Below are 17,595 nucleotides of genomic sequence, written 5' to 3'. Positions count from 1 at the left end.
CGCTGTGAAGCAACAGTGCTAACCACAGTGCTACCATGCCGTCTTTACAATGCTACTATAGGACATGGTTAAGCCAAGATATTTTTCATCTGTAATTGGATAAGTGTTTTTTTGTTCACATTATCATGAGTAACGGTTAGAGTAGAAATGAGAAAATTATCCTTCATGGAGTATAAGTGAAATAGTTTTCTTTGATAGAATGTAACTGTGTATGATTAATTTACTGGAATACAATTGGGGAAAAATTGATCACTAGAATGTTCACCTTTATTGCAGGGAGGCTGGTGTATTACAGTAAGGAAATCTTGCTTACATATAGGGCATTGGGGCTGCACGGTGGCACAGTGGTTAGCACTGCTGACTCACAGCGACAGGGACCCAGGTTCGATTTCGACCTTGGCTGACTCTCTGTGTGGAGTTTGCAGATTCTCCCCCTGTCTGCGTGGGTTTCCTCCCACAGTCCCAAGATATGCAGGTTAGGTGGATTGGCCATGTTAAATTGCTGCTTAGTGTCCTGGGATGTGCGGGTTAGGTGGGGTTATGGGGTTGCAGGGATAGAGCGGAGCTTAGTTAAGATGCTCTTCTGAACTCTACATCCATGTACCCGAACAGGCGCTGGAATGTGGTAACTCGGGGCTTTTCGCAGTAACTTCATTGCAGCGTTAATGTAAGCCGACTTGTGACAATAAAGATTATTATTATTTCAGAGGGTCGGTGCAGACTCGAAGGGCCAAATGGTCTCCTTCTGCACTGTAGGGATTCTATGGTTCTATCTATGACTCTAGTGCAACTGGTGACAATAAGTGTGTAAGAAATCAATGGTGCAGGACTCAATTTGAGTCAGTTATATTCTTGTTTCATAAAGTTTCTTTTATGTTTGTTTAGAACCCATTGAACAACCTAAAACTGTTTGTGAACAGCATCGAGAGGTATTGCAAGCAGAGGTGAACCTGCGTGGATCTCACATCCTTGTTGGAATCCATATCCCTGAGTGCGATGAGGAAGGGAACTTCAGGCCTCTGCAGTGCCACAGCAGTACAGGCCACTGCTGGTGTGTGGATGAAAGGGGGGAAGAAATCCCTGGGACTAGGACACCACCTGGAACAAGTCAACCACAGTGTGGACAGCCAGGTCAGTCAGTACTTGAATTAAAGAAAATTATCTCTGTTGTAGAAGAACTGAGGAGTTCAAAGAGAGGTTATTTGTGAGCCTAACTTGAATGTTGGAGAAACAAGAGTGTGGAATTCATATAAGTTAGTTATCATGGCAACAGCTAATGTAGTCATCTGTTATCACCTGTATTTATATAATGCCTTTAACTTCCGTTAGGCATCGTACTGTACTTGTGACTAGAACAAAACATCTGACCACATGCATTTCCATCAAAAGTAGGCCATTGAAACTTTGTGTTATTCATCGCTACTGATAGCTCTTTTGATGTTGCTTTTTCAGCTACAACAAAAGCAACTTATATTTATATTTAAGCACCTTTAATTTTTTTATTAATTAATGGGATGTGGGCATCGCTAACGAGGCCAACATTTATCACACAATCCTAATTGTCCTTGAGAAGGTGATGGTAGCTACTTCTTGAACCGCTGCAATCCATGTGGTGTAGGTACATGTCCTTCATTGCTAGAGGGATGGAGTTTAAGACTAGGGAGGTTATGCTGCAATTGTATAAGGTGTTAGTGAGGCCACACCTGGCGTAGTGTGTTCAGTTTTGGTCTCCTTACTTGAGAAAGGACGTACTGGAGCTGGAGGGTGTGCAGAGGAGATTCATTCGGTTAATCCCAGAGCTGAAGGGGTTGGATTACGAGGAGAGGTTGAGTAGACTGGGACTGTACTCATTGGAATTTAGAAGGATGAGGGGGGATCTTATAGAAACATATAAAATTATGAAGGAAATAGATAGGATAGATGCGGGCAGGTTGTTTCCACTGGCAGGTGAAAGCAGAACTAGGGGGCATAACCTCAAAATAAGGGGAAGTAGATTTAGGACTGAGTTTAGGAGGAACTTCTTCACCCAAATAGTTGTGAATCTATGGAATTCCTTGCCCAGTGAAGCAGTAGAGGCTCCTTCATTAAATGTTTTTAAGATAAAGATAGATCGTTTTTTGAAGAATAAAGGGATTAAGGGTTATGGTGTTCGGGCCGGAAAGTGGAGCTGAGCCCACAAAAGATCAGCCATGATCTCATTGAATGGCGGAGCAGGCTCGAGGGGCCAGATGGCCTACTCCTGCTCCTAGTTCTTATGTTCTTAATAGGCTCTGGGGAGTCGGGGGTGAGTTACTCACCACAAGATTCCTAGCCTTTGACCTGCCCTTGTAGCCACAGTATTTATATGGTTATTCCATCTCAGTTTCTGATAAATGGTAACCCCCAGGATGTTGATGGTGGGAATTCAGTAATGGTAGTAACAAAGGGCAATGTAGTGGATGATCCATCTCGGTCTCCTCCAGAGTTCCCCAGCATCATAGATGTCAGTCCGCCAAGCCCGCGCCGTCCATTGCAATTGAATGTCATGGGACGATGGTTAGATTCTCTCTTGTTGGAGATGGTCATTGCCTGACACTTGTGTGGCACAAGTGCTACTTACCACTTGTCCGCTCAAGTCCGGATATTGTCCAGGCCTCGTTACATTTAAACATAGACTGCTTCAGTATCTGAGGAGTTGGGAATGATACCGAACATTGTGCAATAATCAGTAAACATCCCATTTCTAGCCTTATGATGAAAGGAAGGTTATTGATGTAGCAGCTGAAGATGGTTGAACCTAGGACATTTCCCTAAGGAACTCCTTCAGTGATGTCCTGGAGATTGAGATGACTGACCTCAAATCACCACAGCTATTTTTCTTTGTGTTAGGTATGACTCCAATCAATGGGAAGTTTTCATCCGATTCCCATTGATTCCAGTTTTGCTAGGGCTCCATTATTCCACACTCAATAAAATACAGCCTTGGTATCGAGCAGCCACTCTCACCTCACCTGTGGTGTTCAGCTCTTTAGTCCGTGTTTGAACCAAGGAAGTCAGGAGGTCAGTGGCCCTGGAAGAACCCAAACTGAGCATCAGTGGGCAGGTTATTGATGAGTAAGTGCCCCTTGATAGCACTGTTGATGACCCTTTTCATCATTTACTGACTGATAGGGTGGTAATTGGCTGGGTTGGATTTGTCCTGTGTCTTGTGTACCGAACACAACTGGGCAATTTTCCACTTTACTGGGTAGATGCCAGTATTGTAGCTGTACTGGAACAGCTTGGCTAGGGTTACGGCAAGTTCTGGAACACAAGTTTTCATTACCATTGCCGGAATATTGTGAGGGCCCAGAGCCTTTGCAGTATCCAGTGCATTCAGCTTTTTCTTGACATCACGTGGGATGAATCAGAATTAGCTGAAGACTGACATCTGTGATGCTGGAGACCTCTGGAGGAGACCGAGATAGATCATCCAATCGGCACTTCTGGCTGAAGATGGTTGCAAATGTTTCAGCCTTGTCTTTTGCACTGATGTGCTGGGTCCCCCATCATTGAAGATTGGGAGTTGACAGCTGGTTTCACCACTGAAAAGATTTCCCCGCCACAGGAACATGTATATCTGCCATGCCCGCTGCTGGCACCTGCAATTTCTAATCAATCACATGGGAAACGGGGGAAAATGCAGAAGATCGGAAGTGGCACACACTTCTGTTACATCATCAGGAATGGCATGCTGTTGACGACCCCACCCCAATACACACCTGCCACCCCCCAAAAAATCCTTGGAAAACATTTGTAATGATTAATCAAGGCTATCGCGTGCAAATTACATTGCAAGTGAAATGCATTGGCTTAGTTATGGTTTCTTTCCTAGAATGAGACAGGTGACCGACCATAGGCAGCGTATCAAAAATCAATGCTACATGGCTCAGTTTGAGAGATTTTCACTTTGTTTCATAAAAGTTTATTTTTCTGTTTAGAACACATTGAACGTCCAAAGACTGCTTGCGAACAGTATCGAGAGAGATTGCAAGCAGAATCATATGGATCGCAACCTCTTGTTGGAGTCCATATCCCAGAGTGTGATGAAGAAGGGAGGTTCAGGCCTCTGCAATGTCACAGCAGTACAGGCCACTGCTGGTGTGTGTATGAAAACGGACAAGAAATTCCTGGGACTAGGACACCACCTGGAACTGGTCAACCACGTTGTGGGCTGTCAGGTCAGTCAGTGTTTTAATTTGTTCCGAATGCAAGATTTTGTAAAATAATTACATGTTGGATAATAAAGAGTTATGGTAAGACGTCTGTTTGACAACAGGCCTGGATGGCTTGGTTACCACAAGTTATAGGGGCCCAGGTCAGAGGCTGTTGAAATGTAGTTCATACCTGAAGACAAAGACAGCTGGCATGACGGCACAGATTTCCAGGGCTGCATTCTCTGCCGACGGGATCCTCTGTTTTGCCAGCAGCTCACTCATGCCCAAGGATTTTCCTACGGCATGGGGGTGTCCACAATGGGAAACCCCATGGAGAATCCCGCTGCCGGCGGAAATACGCCGCACCAGAAAACAGGCGTGGCGGGACAGAGAATCCTGCCCCTGATCTCTGAGCTTTCCGGACAGAGAGAGGGAGAGGGGCCTCACAGAGATAAAGAGCTGCAGCTGCTGTGATCAGCAGAGAGGAGAAAGCTGCTGGTCCCTGGTGAGCTACCAGGCTGAATGCAGTGGGAAGGGTGATTTCTAGTATAAGAGATGCTTCCTGTGACAATCTAACGACTCTAGAAGATTTACTGTGGTTGTTCCTGGAGAAATCACCACCTTACTGCTGGTCGTCAGTTTGCCAATTCTATGAAAATTGAGTACTTTTTGGCAGTCCTGGGATATTCAGACTCGGGAAACTGGGGAGACAGGAAACATTGGGGACTTCCGGTGGTGGCCATGGCATAAGAGGCCACACAGGACGGCTCCGACTCGGAAACAATGGCTTTGGCACTTGAAAACCCAATAATGCATCACCTCCAAGGGGGGAAAAACCTATTGGACCCAGCAGAAATCGCTTAAAAACCCGGCCCAAAAAGTAGAGGGAACTCGAGGCATGGCAAAGTCCAATAAAATGGCCGCCGGAGGAGAAGGGTTGGGTCCTGAGGGTAAAGTTCAGGCTGAACAGTTTTTTTGGGGGTTTGTGGGATTCTCCACAGTCTTATTTTAACTGTTTTTATTCTCCATTTTCACATTTTCCTTCAAAATTAACACCCCACCAACAGACAGTAAACGGTAACAAATACAAAATCAATCGCCTTGACAATAACAACGATCCCATCCTCCCACCACCCCAAACAACGGCCCACCTGTCAATATATGCATCCAATAAAACAAACCCTCCTACGGTGGAAACAAAAAACAATGGAGAAAACAAAAAAGGAGTCCGGGACCGCCCATGGTCACCATTAACCTATAGCACTCAATGCCATCCAACCTCCGAAAGAGTCCCGTACATGATCCCCAAGAGTTGTAAACCGTCCCCCCCACCCCCACCCCCTCTCTCCAACTCCTCCCCTCCACTACCTCTTGTAAAACTCCTCCTCCCAACCTCAGTTCCTTCCCCCCAAATTTTCACCCCAGCTAGACCACTCGGACCCTGTTCTGCCAGGCTCCGATGGCTGCAGCTCTCCCCTCACCTCACTGTCGTTCACTGGCCGGCTTAAACTGGCCAGCGTGGAGGCCCCCGCCCGGTCCCTTTCCCCCTGGCCCAGCCCTAGGAAAGCCCAGAAATCCCCTTTTAGCACACAAACCCCGCAAATCCACCTACACCCCAAAGAGTCCTCACTTCGAGTGAAAGTCCTATCACTTCCCTTGTCCAAATATACACAACACCGGCTCCTTTAGCCCATACACCCGCATGCAGTGAAACAAAAAAGAAGAAAATACAGTCATGAGGTTACATCGGCACATGGCCATTTCTCAATTTCTCAGTTCTGCCACAGTCCTTCTGCCTTCGCAAACTCCTCCGCTGCTTCCGCCGTTCCAAAATAAAAGTCCTTGAGCTTGTAAGTCACCCTCAGCTTCGCTGGATATACAATGTCGCACTGCATCTTGCTAATGTACAGCGCCCTCTTCCCCTGGTTGAAAGCAGCCCGCCTTCTCGCCAGCTCCACCGTAAAGTCCTGGTATACATGTATACCAGCTCCAGCCCACTGCACCACCCGCTTCTGCTTGGCACAGCACAGGACCTTCTCCTTCACACTGTACCTCCGGAAGCACAGTCACTACCCTTGGCGGCTCACTCGCCTTTGGTACAGGCCTCCACGACCGATGAGCCCGATCCAGTTCATATCGGGAGGGATCCTCCGCCTCATCCCAATAGTTTCACCAGCATCGTGGCAAAATACTCAGTCGGCCTCGGCCCTTCAACTCCTTCAGGCAGCCCCACAATCCTCAAATTCTGTCGCCTGGATCTGTTTTCCAGGTCTTCCATTTTTCCTCGCAGATCCTTGTTAATCTCCATCACCTTCCGCATCTCCTTCCCCATCGAGGTAAGTTGATCACCGTGCTGCAATTATGTCTCCTCCACTTCCTTCAGCGCCTCCCCTTGCTCCCGCACCTCCGCCACTGCGCTCGCCACCGCCGTCCTCACCGGGGTAATCGCCTCCTTCACCAGCACACTCAAAACCTCCCTCATCTCCTTCCTCATTGTCTCCATGTATTTTGTAAACTGCCTTTCGAATTCTGCAGCCATCACCTTAGTCATTTCTTCAGCCGTAAGCAATGCGGCCTGCCCTGGTGCTCCAGCCTCCATTTTCCTTGGTGACCCCACGGTGACCTTTCCACTCCCTGACGGACCTCCAGCTGTTTTTTTTACGGCTGTCTTTTTGCTCACCCTCGACATTTTCCTTCACTGTGCCTTCACTGTGCCTCCTCTGTGCCTTCTCCCTGCTTTTGCCGCCTCCGTGGCCCCTTGGAACGGGCTTAAAGCCCCGAAAATGCCGTTCCCGGACGGGAGCCCTCCAATGCGCCCAGGCGGAACAGTTAATGGCTTTTGTTTAGGACGAATGCCGGCACCAGAGAAGGGAAATGCAAGGGGACTGGCTGAGTTGCCATCAAGGGTGCATTAGCACCTCTGGAGGTAACAATGGACCGTGGGGAAAAGTGCCTCGAGATGCAAGGAGCGAAGCTGCAAGTGGTGGAGACGGTGATCTCCAATCAAAGTGATCGGATCATATCCTTGGAGGCGGAGTTGGGATCCCTGGAGGACCTATGTAAATCGCTCAAGGTGAATGTTGAGGAGCATGAAAATAGGTCCAGTCAGCAGAACCTTCGAATTGTGGGGCTGCCAGAAGGCATGGAGGGGACAAGCGTCACAACATATGTGCCGAAGATGTTGGCCAGCCTGGTGGAGCAAGGAGTGCTGGAAAGGGCCCCAGAGGTGGATAGAGTGCACAGGGCCTTAAGGCAAAGGCCAAGGGCGGGGGACCCACCTTGGGCGCTGATTGTGCGGATGCAAAATTTCTGACAAGGAAACAATCTTGCAATGGGCCAGGGAGAAGCGTGATTGCGAATGGGAAGGGAACGGGTTCGCATTTACCAGGATACAAGGATAGAACTGGTGAAGAGGCGTGCGGACTTCCATCAAGGCCAAGGTGATACTATACTAAAAGAAAATTTGGTTTGGGGTTTTATACGCTGCGAAACTGAGGGTCACTATTAAAGGTTGAGAATATTATCTTGAAACGCCAGAAGAGGCGAATAAATTCACAACGGACCATATCGGGGGGGCGGGGGGGAAATCTAAGAGTTGATGTAAAAGGAGGAAGCTGCTTCTGTAAAGGTTGGAGGGTACAGTTGTTGTTTGTTATCAGAGGGTTGGGGAGTTCTGGTGATCCTTTTTGTCGTCGATAGTTGTTTCTTCAAGTTGTGTTTTCTTTTGCAAGCTACAGGTTCATAAGGTTGTACTAAGTTTCTTTTCCCTCTCACTGTGGGAGGGGAGGCAGAGAGGGGAGGGAAAATCATGATGCGGCGAAGGTGGAGATAAAGCATGATCATGGACAATGAGGGAGGCCATCTTGGATGGGCCCAATATAGGGTGGTATTAGGAGAAGCTGATTCAGAAGAACGGAGGCATCGCCCCCATTACGATTTGTTTTGTGGAATGTTCGGGGGCTAAATAGACTGATTAAGAGATTCCAGACCTTTGCACACCTGAAGAGTTTGAAGGCGGAGGTGACTGCCTTCCCCATCATCAGCCTATCAAATTGTCCCTGCAACCTCTTTTTCACCGCAGCAGCTCCTTTGTAGGGGCCCTTGCATATCTCTTGTCCACATCAACTATCTCGTCCAACAGCCGTCCAAATACTTCCCTCCATCTCCTGTCTCTATGTGCTTTAAATGAAATAACGTCCCCTCGGACCACTGCCTTCAACACCTCCCAAAAACTGACCACTGACACCTTCCCGTTCTGGTTAATCTCCACATACTCCTCAATTGTCGACCTTCCTTCTCATAAAATGCCTTGTCTGCCAAAAGACCTGAGTCAAACTTCCGAAACCTCCACGGGTCAACCAGTCACATTCATTCTCCATGTGGAGTTTGCACATTCTCCCGTGTTTGCGTGGGTTTTGCCCCCACAACCCAAAGATGTGCAGGATTGGCCATGCTAAATTGCCCCTTTATTGGAAAAAATTAACTGGGTACTCTAAATCCACCTTAAAAAAAAAAGAAGGGCGAGAGGGTTGCAATAAGAATACGGGGAGAAGGCGAGCCATATGCTGGCCACCAGCTAAGGAAACGGGCTGCGTCCAGAGAAATTTTTAAAGTTTTTTTTTTGGAGGGGGCGGATTGTAACTTGGAAAGGGGAGAGGCAGTATCAGAACTGGGAGAGATAAATGATGTATTCTGCAGATACTACGAGAAGTTATATAGGGTAGCACCAGAAGGAACGGGAGGGGACATGGGACGGTTCTCAGATAGTTCGGGGGTTTCCGAGGCTGGAGGAGGAGAGGAGGCAAGCATTGGAAGAACTACTGGGGCTGAGAGAGGAGATTGAAAGTATGAGGGGAATGAAGTCAGGGAAAGCATTGGGGCCTGTTGGCTTTCTGACGAGTTCTACAAGGCGTTTGCAACAGAACTGGCACCGCACTTGTTGGGGATGTTTAGTGAAGCTATGGAGAAGGCAGAGTTACCAGAGACATTAACGCAGGCATTGATTACATTAATCCCGAAAAGTGGGAAAGAGCCATTGGAGTGTGAGTCATGCAGGCCCATTTTGTTGTTACATACTGACATGAAGGCCCTGGCCAAGGTGTTGGTGGGAAGGATGGTGGGATGTGTGTCAGGGATGGCAGGCAGAAGACCAAACGGGGTTTGTAAAAGGCAGATAGCTCTCCAGTAATACCAGAAGGCTTTTGAATGTAATGATGACAGCGTCGGGGGGGGGGGGGGGGGGGGGGGGGGGGGGGGGGGGGGGGGGGGGCAGGTGCCGGAGGCTGGTGTGTCCATGGATGCGGAGAAGGCCTTTTTGACCGGGTGGAATGGAGGCATTTCCTTGAAATTTTGGACAGGTTTGGATTTGGACCGCAGTTTGTGGTGTGGGTGCGCTTGTTAAATACAGCCCCAGTGGCACGTGTTGCCATGAATGGAATGAGCTCATAAAGGTTTGAGCTATACAGAGGTACGAGACAGAGATGCTCACTGTCACCATTGCTGTTTGTGTTGCCGATTGAACCCTTGCCGATGACCCTTCGGGGGTCTACGGAGTGGAGGGGGAGTAGGGAACGTCAGTTATCGCTATACAACGACGACCTGTCAGTCCCACTTGAGAGTATGGACAGGATCATGGGAATACTGGAAAGGTTTGAGACCTTCTCGGAATATAGATTAAACGTGGGGAAGAGCAAAATATTTCCGGGGAACGAGGTGGGGCTGAAGGACAACCTAAAGATGCTACCATTTAAGGTGGCTAGGAAAAGGTTTAGATACTTAGGGATTCGGGTGACAAGGGAATGGGCCACGATGCACAAGTGGAACTTGACAACACTGGTGGAAGAGATTAATTGGGACCTTTAGAGATGGGATACACTGCATCTGATGTTGGCAGGGAGAGTACAGGTCATAAAAATGAATGTGTTACCAAGGTCCTTATTTGTCTACCAGGCCCTCCCGATCTTTCTCCCAAAGTCTTTCTTTCAGAAATCAGAGGCAATAATCTCGGAGTTTGTATGGGTGGGGAAGGTGCCAAGGATAAAGAAGGCCCCACTACAGAGGCAGAGACAGAAAGGGGGGTTGGCACTCCCGAACTTGTTACACTATTACTGGGCAGTTAATGTGGAGAAGGTGAGGCGGTGATGGGGACAGGAGGATGCAGAGTGGGTTAGGATGGAAGAGGAGTCCTACAGGGCATCCAGCCTGAGAGCCTTGGTGACAGCCCCTCTGCCGTTTGCTCCAGGGAAGTTCTCGGAGAGCCCGGTGGTGCAATTGAGGCATGGAACCAACTAAGGAGGCACTTTAAATTGGAGGGCATGTCAATGATGACACCATTGTGTAGGAACCACGGGTTTAAGTCTGGGGACATGGATGGGATGTATAGAAGGTAGAGGGATGTGGGGCTGCAGATGGACCTGTACCTGGAAGGGCAATTTGTGAGTTTAGATGAACTATGGGAAAGGTTTGAACTGCCAGGAGGGAGTGAGTTTAGGTACCTGCAGAGAGATTAGTGAGTGTGAGCGTGTGGTTAGCTGTGTGTGCGTAAAACAGGGGTGGGCACGTATATGAGAGGGAAGGGTGAGTGCATGTGTGAGAGAAAGGGGTCAGTGTGAGAGAGAGTGGGTGAGGCTGTGTATATGAGAGAGGGGCGAGTGCGCGTACGAGAGAGGGGCGAGTGCGCGTACGAGAGAGGGGCGAGTGCGCGTACGAGCGAGGGGCGAGTGCGCGTACGAGAGAGGGGCGAGTGCTGGGGGTGGAAATAGATTGGGGTCTGTGGTGCGAAGCTCTGCATGGGGTGAATGCTACTTTTTCTGTGCGCGGATGAGCCTGGCCCAGTTTAAGACTGTGCACAGAGCGCACATGACTCCAGCACGAATCAGCGGGTTCTTTCGTGGGGAGGCTGACGTGTGTGGAAAATGTGGGTGAGAGCCAGTGAACCATGTGCACATGTTCTGGGGTGTGAGAAGCTGGTATGGTACTAGGAAGAGGTGTTTGGGACATTATTCAAAATTACAGGGGTGGAGGTCAGGCCAGACCCAATGGTGGCAATTATTGGGGCGCGCGGGAGCTGATAGAAAGGGAAAAAGGGCGACGTTGTGACTTTCACTTCTCTAATTGCCCAGCGGAGGATTTTGTTAAATTGGCAGACACAGCAGCAGAATGGCACCCGTCCCTCGTACACGCACTCACCCGTCCCTCGTATGCACACTCAGCCGTCTCTCATACGCACACTCGACCGTCTCTCGTACGCGCACTCGACCGTCTCTTGTACATGCACTCAGCCGTCTCACGTACGCTCACTCACCCGTCTCTCGTACGCACACTCGCCCGTCTCTCGTACGCACACTCACCCGTCTCTCATACGCGCACTCACCCGTCTCTCGTATGCGCCCTCACCGGTTTCTCGTACGCGCACTCACCCGACTCTCGTAAGCACACTCACCCGTCTCTCGTACGCACACTCACCCATTTCTCGTACGCGCACTCACCCGTCTCTCGTACACGTACTCACCCGTCTCTCGTATGCGCCCTCACCGGTTCCTCGTACGCGCACTCACCCGACTCTCGTAAGCACACTCACCCGTCTCTCGTAAGCGCACTTACCCGTCTCTCGTACGCACACTCACCCGTCTCTCGTACGCACACTCACCCATCTCTCGTACTCACACTCACCCCTCTCTCGTATGCACACTCAACCGTCTCTCAGTGCGCACACTCACCCGTCTCGTACGCACACACACCCGTCTCTCGTATGCGCACTCACCCGTCTCTCGTACGCACACTCACCGTCTCTCGTACGCACACTCACTGTCTCTCGTACGCACACTCACCCGTCTCTCGTACGCGCACTCACCCGTCTCTCGTATGCACACTCACCCGTCTCTCGTGTGCACACTTGCCCGTCTCTCGTATGCGCACTCACCCGTCTCTCGTATGCGCACTCACCCGTCTCTTGTACGCGCACTCACCCGTCTCTTGTACGCGAAACTCATCGGTCTCTCGTACGCTCACACACCCTTCTCTCAAATGCACTCACACTTTTCTCGTATGCACACTCATCCTTCTCTCGTACGCACACTCACCCGTCTCTCATACGCGCACTCACCCGTCTCTCGTACGCGCACTCACCCGTCTCTCGTACACGTACTCAGCCGTCTCTCGTACGCACACTCACCGTCTCTCGTACGCACACTCACCCGTCTCTCGTATGCACACTCACCCGTCTCTCGTACGCGCACTCACCCGTCTCTCGTATGCGCCCTCACCGGTTTCTCGTACGCGCACTCACCCGACTCTCATAAGCACACTCACCCGTCTCTCGTACGCACACTCACCCATTTCTCGTACGCGCACTCACCCGTCCCTCGTACACGTACTCACCCGTCTCTCGTATGCGCCCTCACCGGTTTCTCGTACGCGCACTCACCCGACTCTCGTAAGCACACTCACCCGTCTCTCGTAAGCGCACTTACCCGTCTCTCGTACGCACACTCACCCGTCTCTCGTACGCACACTCACCCATCTCTCGTACTCACACTCACCCCTCTCTCGTATGCACACTCAACCGTCTCTCAGTACGCACACTCACCCGTCTCGTACGCACACACACCCGTCTCTCGTATGCGCACTCACCCGTCTCTCGTACGCACACTCACCGTCTCTCGTACGCACACTCACTGTCTCTCGTACGCACACTCACCCGTCTCTCGTACGCGCACTCACCCGTCTCTCGTATGCACACTCACCCGTCTCTCGTATGCACACTTGCCCGTCTCTCGTATGCGCACTCACCCATCTCTCGTATGCGCACTCACCCGTCTCTTGTACGCGCACTCACCCGTCTCTTGTACGCGAAACTCATCGGTCTCTCGTACGCTCACACACCCTTCTCTCAAATGCACTCACACTTTTCTCGTATGCACACTCATCCTTCTCTCGTACGCACAATCACCCGTCTCTCATACGCGCACTCACCCGTCTCTCGTACGCGCACTCACCCGTCTCTCGTACACGTACTCAGCCGTCTCTCGTACGCACACTCACCGTCTCTCGTACGCACACTCACCCGTCTCTCGTATGCACACTCACCCGTCTCTCGTACGCGCACTCACCCGTCTCTCGTATGCGCCCTCACCGGTTTCTCGTACGCGCACTCACCCGACTCTCGTAAGCACACTCACCCGTCTCTCGTACGCACACTCACCCATTTCTCGTACGCGCACTCACCCGTCTCTCGTACACGTACTCACACGTCTCTCGTATGCGCCCTCACCGGTTTCTCGTACGCGCACTCACCCGACTCTCGTAAGCACACTCACCCGTCTCTCGTAAGCGCACTTACCCGTCTCTCGTACGCACACTCACCCCTCTCTCGTATGCACACTCAACCGTCTCTCAGTACGCACACTCACCCGTCTCGTACGCACACACACCCGTCTCTCGTATGCGCACTCACCTGTCTCTCGTATGCACACTCACCCGTCTCTCGTATGCACACTTGCCCGTCTCTCGTATGCGCACTCACCCGTCTCTCGTATGCGCACTCACCCGTCTCTTGTACGCGCACTCACCGTCTCTTGTACGCGAAACTCATCGGTCTCTCGTACGCTCACACACCCTTCTCTCAAATGCACTCACACTTTTCTCGTATGCACACTCATCCTTCTCTCGTACGCACACTCACCCGTCTCTCATACGCGCACTCACCCGTCTCTCGTACGCGCACTCACCCGTCTCTCGTACACGTACTCAGCCGTCTCTCGTACGCACACTCACCGTCTCTCGTACGCACACTCACCCGTCTCTCGTATGCACACTCACCCGTCTCTCATACGCGCACTCACCCGTCTCTCGTACGCGCACTCACCCGTCTCTCGTACACGTACTCAGCCGTCTCTCGTACGCACACTCACCGTCTCTCGTACGCACACTCACCCGTCTCTCGTATGCACACTCACCCGTCTCTCGTACGCGCACTCACCCGTCTCTCGTATGCGCCCTCACCGGTTTCTCGTACGCGCACTCACCCGACTCTCGTAAGCACACTCACCCGTCTCTCGTACGCACACTCACCCATTTCTCGTACGCGCACTCACCCGTCTCTCGTACACGTACTCACACGTCTCTCGTATGCGCCCTCACCGGTTTCTCGTACGCGCACTCACCCGACTCTCGTAAGCACACTCACCCGTCTCTCGTAAGCGCACTTACCCGTCTCTCGTACGCACACTCACCCGTCTCTCGTACGCACACTCACCCATCTCTCGTACTCACACTCACCCCTCTCTCGTATGCACACTCAACCGTCTCTCAGTACGCACACTCACCCGTCTCGTACGCACACACACCCCGTCTCTCGTATGCGCACTCACCTGTCTCTCGTATGCACACTCACCCGTCTCTCGTATGCGCACTTGCCCGTCTCTCGTATGCGCACTCACCCGTCTCTCGTATGCGCACTCACCCGTCTCTTGTACGCGCACTCACCCGTCTCTTGTACGCGAAACTCATCGGTCTCTCGTACGCTCACACACCCTTCTCTCAAATGCACTCACACTTTTCTCGTATGCACACTCATCCTTCTCTCGTACGCACACTCACCCGTCTCTCATACGCGCACTCACCCGTCTCTCGTACGCGCACTCACCCGTCTCTCGTACACGTACTCAGCCGTCTCTCGTACGCACACTCACCGTCTCTCGTACGCACACTCACCCGTCTCTCGTATGCACACTCACCCGTCTCTCGTACGCACACTCACCCGTCTCTCGTACGCGCGCTCACCAGTCTCTCGTACGCACACTCACCTGTATCTCGTACGCACACTCACCCGTCTCTCATACACGCACTCACCCGTCTCTCGTACGCACACTCACCCGTCTCTCGTACGCACACTCACCCGTCTCTCGTATGCACACTCACCCGTCTCTCGTACGCACACTCACCCGTCTCTCGTACGCGCACTCACCCGTCTCTCGTACGCACACTCACCCGTCTCTCGTACGCACACTCACCCGTCTCTCGTACGCACACTCACCAGTCTCTCGTACGCACACTCACCCGTCTCTCGTACGCGCACTCACCCGTCTCTCGTACGCACTCTCACCCGTATCTCATACCCACACTCACCCCTCTCACACGTACACAGCCTCACCCCCCTCACACATTAACTGACCCCTTTCTCTCTCACACACGCACTCACCCTTCCCTCTCATATATGTGCCCACCCCTCTTTTACGCATACACAGCTAACCCCTCGCTCACACCCACCAATCTCTCTGACACACACCTCACAAATGATTGCACTGAGGTCTGCACAATCAAGCCGGCCGGTCGCAAGGAGGTCCACCCACCTACTCCAAGGCCCACTTGTCCTTAGGCCAACCTGCCTGCTCTAAGGCCCCCCCCCCAGATCGCTCCGAAGGCTGCCCACTCACTCCGAAGACCTTCGAGTTGCTCTGAAGCATCTCGATCTGAAGACCGCTCACTCCGATGACCGCCAACCTCGACTATCGCCAGCTCACTCCGAGGCCCGCTCGCTCTGAGGACTGCCCTGCTCACTCTGTGGCCCACATGGCTCCCTCCAAGGCCCGCCTGCTAGCTCTGTGGCCCGTCCACTCACTTTAAGGCACACTCGTTCTGAGATCCGCTCACACTGAGGTCCTCTCGCTCACACTGAGGTCCTCCCGCTCACACTGAGGTCCTCCCGCTCACACTGAGGTCCTCCCGCTCACACTGATGTCCTCCCGCTCACACTGAGGTCCTCCCGCTCACAATGAGGTGCTCCCGCTCACTCCGAGGGCCGAACGTCCGCTCTGAAGCCCTACCACGCCGTCTCTCTTCTGTGAGATCTTCGCTGTTGGCCGTGGCTTTTTCTGTCAATCAAATGGGCCAATCTGGCAAGGCCTCTTGGAGAATCCAATACACCTTACGCTAACTGGTCTATTTCTTTGTTCTCAGAATTATTTTACACGTTGTGCTTTCGAACCGCTGATTCCCGGACACGTGGTGGCTGCCAGTTTCACAGACCCCCTGAGAGCCTTCCCGCTGTCCCCAGTTTGGGAACCCCTACATTACGACATTAATAAGTTGTTCAGAGTATTAGTAACCTAGTGGGTAATGTTTAATCGAGGTTGCTTTTAGTTTGTTGTGACAGTAAAAGTCTTGAAACTTGAAACCTTGTCATGCAATTCTTTTAATTTGGTCACTGGAAATTCAGGTTATTGGTCTCTATGGGAATCAGAACAAACTGTAACAAAAAACTATGGTTGTGTCAGCAGTGAAGAGTACAGCACTAACTGAAAATACAAAATTCTTATTCTACAAGTGTATCCCTGGTGATGGTAGAATTGTGATCAATTTGAGATGAGCAATTAAACATATGAGTGAAGTGTAACATGTTTGAAATGTTTCTTGCCTTAGGCCTCTTTTCATTCATTTAATTAGACTAGTAACAACAAGCAGTGTACAAAAAAAGAAGTTACATTGGACAACCTGAGAGATTTGTACTTCTATTTTATGATAGTTGCAAAACCATTCTTCCTGTTTGATTAGCAACCATTGAAGGTCCAAATACTGCTTGTGAACAACTTCAAGAGAGGCTGCGTGGATCTCAGCCTCATTCTGGTGTCCATATCCCTGAGTGTGATGAAGACGGGAACTTCAGGCCTCTGCAATGTCACGACAGTACAGGACACTGCTGGTGTGTGGATGAAAGAGGACAGGAGATTCCTGGGACTAGAACCTCACCTGGAACTGGTCAACCACAGTGTGGACAGCCAGGTCAGTCAGTGTTTCACTTCAGCAAAATCAAAATATTTGGAATGAAAGCGAAAAATGGAGCTTGCTTTCATATAATACCTTTCCTGCTGTGAGGAAAACGAAGTACATTTGAGGTGTAGTCACTGTTATAATGTCAGAAACAGAGTGCTGGGCAGCATGGTGGCGCAGTGGTTAGCAGTGGGACTACGGTTAGCACTGGGGCCCTGCGTCACTGTCCGTGTGGAGTTTGCACCTTCTCCCTGTGTCTGCGTGGGTTTCACCACAACCCAAAGATGTGCAGGTTAGGTGGATTGGCCACGCTAAATTGCCCCTTCATTTAAAAAAAAGAAACACAGTGCCAAATTTGCACAGAGCCATGTTCCACAAACAGCAATGTAATAGTATCTCGATAACCCGTTTTTAGATCATAGTTGAGGGGTAAGTATTGGTCAGAACTCCCCTATCATTCTTCAAAGTAATTCCTTGGGATCTTTAGCAGGTTACCCACGAAGAAAGATTTATAAAGATTAATAAGATAGCATCTTTCTTGAAACACAGTGGGCGAGATTCTCCTGAATCTGCACAATGGCCCGTCGCCTGCGTAAAAAATGACACAAACCACTCCGGCGTCGGGCCCGACCGGAAGTTGCGGAATTCTCCG

General features: G+C 50.9%; 1 protein-coding gene across 13 annotated transcripts in view; it reads left to right on the top strand.

Moving 5' to 3' along the window:
* Positions 1 to 17,595, top strand: part of nid2a (nidogen 2a (osteonidogen)) — a 232,828-nt gene that overhangs the window by 190,322 nt on the left and 24,911 nt on the right. For 12 of the 13 annotated variants that reach the window (XR_005458155.1, XM_038778768.1, XM_038778760.1 and 9 more), the window contains 3 exons: positions 886 to 1,131; positions 3,960 to 4,199; positions 16,728 to 16,955. Coding sequence is in view for 12 of the 13 variants with exons in the window: in XM_038778768.1 (XP_038634696.1) it covers positions 886 to 1,131; positions 3,960 to 4,199; positions 16,728 to 16,955 (714 nt within the window). In the remaining variant the exon portion in view is untranslated. The remainder of the gene's footprint in view (positions 1 to 885; positions 1,132 to 3,959; positions 4,200 to 16,727; positions 16,956 to 17,595) is intronic. The other variant, XM_038778739.1, reaches the window with a different exon arrangement.

This window comes from Scyliorhinus canicula, chromosome 2, assembly GCF_902713615.1.
Source record: "Scyliorhinus canicula chromosome 2, sScyCan1.1, whole genome shotgun sequence".
In the NCBI taxonomy this organism is placed as follows: domain Eukaryota; kingdom Metazoa; phylum Chordata; class Chondrichthyes; order Carcharhiniformes; family Scyliorhinidae; genus Scyliorhinus; species Scyliorhinus canicula.
This window is presented reverse-complemented; position numbering and strand designations above follow the sequence as displayed.